The sequence below is a fragment of the Gekko japonicus genome, unplaced genomic scaffold (genome assembly GCF_001447785.1).
Source record: "Gekko japonicus isolate JY-2015 unplaced genomic scaffold, Gekko_japonicus_V1.1 scaffold1636, whole genome shotgun sequence".
Lineage (NCBI taxonomy): Eukaryota > Metazoa > Chordata > Lepidosauria > Squamata > Gekkonidae > Gekko > Gekko japonicus.
Window position 1 is genome coordinate 81,680 of NW_015176023.1, and position 3,524 is coordinate 85,203.

Sequence of the window (3,524 nt, forward strand, 5' to 3'; positions counted from 1 at the left end):
TCACACGCGCCGCGGCCTCGACGCCGCCCCCCCGCCCAGCCAGACGGCGCCCGTCGGAAGCCGAGTCCCTCCGCCCCCTGTGCGCTTTGGCGCTCCGCGAGGGAAAGCCAACGGCGAGCAGGCGACGGAGCCAGGCCCCCCGCCGCCTGGCGCTGCCGGGCTCCGGCCTCAGCCACGCTCGGCGCGCTTACTGGCATTCGGCTCGCGGGCCACATCCCAGCGCGGGCTCCGGGCCTGCCCCGGCCCTGGGGTCCCGCTCCGGCGGCAGGCCGCGCCTCTCGGGCAGCCCCCCTGCTAAGCGCCCGCTGAGGAGGGGAAGGGCGGGCGGGGCGGGGGCCTGAAGCGCACCCCCCTCCCCGTAGCCTGCTCTGGAAGACGGTTCCGTGGGACTTAAAGGTCAAGGTGTCCCTTGCTCGAAAGCCCGTCGAGTCCGACTCCAGGGGGCTCATCTCCGTTTCCAAGCCGAAGAGCCAGCACTGTCCGAAGACGTCTCCGTGGTCATGTGGCCGGCAGGACTAAACACCAAGGCACACGGAACGCTGTGACCTTCCCACCCGAGTGGTACCTATTTATTAAAAGTAAAGGTAAAGGTTCCCTTGCTCGAAAGCCAGTCGAGTCTGACTCTAGGGTTGCGGGGCTCATCTCCGTTTCCAAGCCAAAGAGGCAGCGCTGCCCGAAGATGTTTCCATGGTCATGTGGCCGGCATGACTAAGCACCAAGGCGCACGGAACGCTGTTTCCTTCCCACTGAAGTGGTCCCTATTTATCTACTTGCAATTTCTTGCTTTCGAACTGCTAGGCTGGCAGGAGCTGGAACTAGAGACAGGCGCTAACTCCATCAGGCGGCACACTCGGGTCTCGAACTGCTGAACTACTGACCTTCCCCAGCCTGCAGTTCAGCGTCTTAACCACTTGAGCCACCACAGCTTACTTCTGAGTAAACGTGGAGTTGATCTGGGCTGCATAAAGCAGTTGGGAAGGACAAGGGTCCATCTCTGCAAGAGAGTCTGGGCAAGGCCCTAAGGGACCTCACTGGCAGCGGCTGCCACCCCCCACCCTAGCGCTTCATGGGCCTCCCACCCGGCACCATATTTGAAGCTGCGCTAAAGTGAGCCAAACTGAATCGCCCCGCTGGGGACCCAGAAGTCAGTTTTCCCAGCGCATGACCCTAGTTTATGAAACCTCTCACTTTCAGGTCCCATTCTCAAAAGAGCTCTCTCAGCCCCACTTACCTCACAGGGAGGGGAACGGAAAGGAAATTGTAAGCTGCTCTGAGACTCCCTCAGGTAGTGAAAGGCGGGGTATAAATCCAATCTCTTGTTTGTCATGAAATAACTCTGTTTGGTTTCAATGGCTCCCGTTTAAAATGGCTCCCAGCCATTTAAACCCCCTGCTTTCTGTTCCCCAGCAAAAGTGGAAGGGAGCAGAAAGCAGGGATCATTAATAGGTTCAGTTTATGAACCGACCTCTCAAGTTTGTATCGGTTCATGGTTTGGTTTGTGGAACTGGAAAAAGGTGGCTTGTGCCCATCGGCTGGGCGGCGGAACAGTGGCAGTGAACGGCGAGCAGCAATCCGGCAGAGAAACATGGCGGCAGGGCTGGCGGCAAGCAGCGAGCGACCCGGGCGGTGACTGGTCCGGGCGACGTGGCAGCGTGGTGACGTAGCGCGGTCGGAGCCTGCGGGACAGAGACCAGCAGTTGCAGCCATCGCGCCGCCGCGCACTGCAAGGACCACCCCAGAAGGAGTCGATGTGAGAGAGAGAGAGACCTCCGCCGAGACACCGTCGCCTGAATACAGCAAGAACCCGCCACGGATAAGAACAACGTAAGAAGAAGATCACGGCTGCTTCGGTGCCTGGTAGGCACTCACCCCTCCCCTTGCACTGTGGCCCTAGTTAGGTAATTTAAATCTCTATGTAAACTGCTCTGAGCCTCCGGGAAGGAGCGGTATATAAGTCAAATGTGTAATGTAATGTAATCCCTAATGCTAACCCGGCTATCCCCTCTCGAATTACTACCTATGAGGGAGGTTAGGCGTAGAGAGAACAGCTGGCCTAAAGTGTGTTTTGTGGCCGAGTGTGGACCCATCTGTCTCTGCTTCCCACCCGGCATGCTCACCACCACAGTGCGCTGGCTCGGGTGGGCCTTTGCACTGTAGCAAGTCTCACTTGCTGGCATTGAGACTTGCTCTGCAGGGGCTTTATCCATCGTGTCCCTGTAACCGCCTGGGTGGCTCACTGCGCCCTATATTGCATTTTGTTAACCTGGGAGGGTAGACTGTTCTGCTGTTAGAGGATATATTCAGGCGGGTAGTCGTGTTGGCCTGAAGCAGCAGAAGAAAGTTTGAAGTCCAGAGGCACTTTTAAGACCCACAAAGTTTTATCCAAGGTATAAACTTTTGTGTGCACACACGCTTCTTTAGATACAGTGTGCATGCACGCAAAAGCCCCTGCCTTGAATAAAACTTTTGTTGGTCTTAAAGGTGCCTGACTGGACTCAAACTTTGTTCTGCTGTTGGAGGGTTGAGACAGGGAACCCGTCTATAGAAGAAGAAGAAGAAGAGGAAGAGGAAGAAGAAGAGGAGGAGGAGGAGGAGATTGGATTTATACCCCGCCCTTCACTTGGAGTCTCAGAGCGGCTGACAAACTCCTTTCCCTTCCCCTCCCCACAACAGACACCCTGTGAGGTGGGTGGGGCTGAGAGAGCTCTTGACAGAAACTGCTCTTTTTCAAGAACAGCTCTTATCAGAACTATGGCTTGGCCAAGGTCATCCAGGCAGGTGCAAGTGGAGGAGGAGTGGGGACTCAAACCCGGTTCTCCCAGATTAGAGTCCGCACACTTAACCACGACACCAAACTGGCTGTCTATTGTCTGAATGCTCACAAGAAGCAGAGGAGCCCATTTATTAGCAGGAGAGGGATAAAGCCAAAGGTTATGGAGATTTGGCTCTAGTTTCCTGATCCAGTGCTGGACCCCAGGGAATGACCCCGCAGAAGTCATTTGGCAGAAGAAGAACTGAGGAGGTAACACAGTCTGTCTCTTTCTGGGCCCTGGTCGGCCTTTTGCTGCAGAGCTGCCCTCTGGCTCCGAGGAGTAGAGGGGATTTGGCTGGGCAGGGGGGCAGGCACACCTGAGGGCGGGCTTAAGATGCGGGAACCAAGAGAAGGGAAGGCCTGAAGGAGGGAGCAGAGAGGGAGGGAGACAGAGGGAGGGAGGGAGAAATTGCTTACCTGGCGCTCGTGTTCTTCAAGTGACCGTCTCTGGGATCCCATGTGACCTATTCTGTACTGGCACAGAAGGCACCTCTGGAAGGTTCTGGTGTTCTAGTAAAAAAAAACGGTCCTGTCCCTCTGTGCAAGCCTTGAGTGGAGGGGTGAGGTTAACAAGCCCAGAAGTGATTGTGTTTTGCTGTGTAGGAGTTTGCAGCTTAAGGCTCACTGGGGTTAAGTAACGCCTTGCAGGCACGTTGTGGAAAACTGAGGAACTGATCCTCTAGCAACCCCCAAAGTGCCAATTGAGATTTCA

General features: G+C 56.1%; 1 protein-coding gene across 1 annotated transcript in view; it reads right to left on the reverse strand.

Moving 5' to 3' along the window:
* WNK4 (WNK lysine deficient protein kinase 4) overlaps positions 1-1,707 on the reverse strand; it is a 74,986-nt gene extending 73,279 nt beyond the window's left edge. The window contains exons 1-2 of the mRNA XM_015426589.1: positions 1,466-1,707; positions 192-305 (exon numbers count right to left, since the gene is read on the reverse strand). Coding sequence (XP_015282075.1) covers positions 192-305; positions 1,466-1,707 — 356 coding nt within the window. The remainder of the gene's footprint in view (positions 1-191; positions 306-1,465) is intronic.
* Between the last annotated feature and the right edge of the window lie 1,817 nt (positions 1,708-3,524).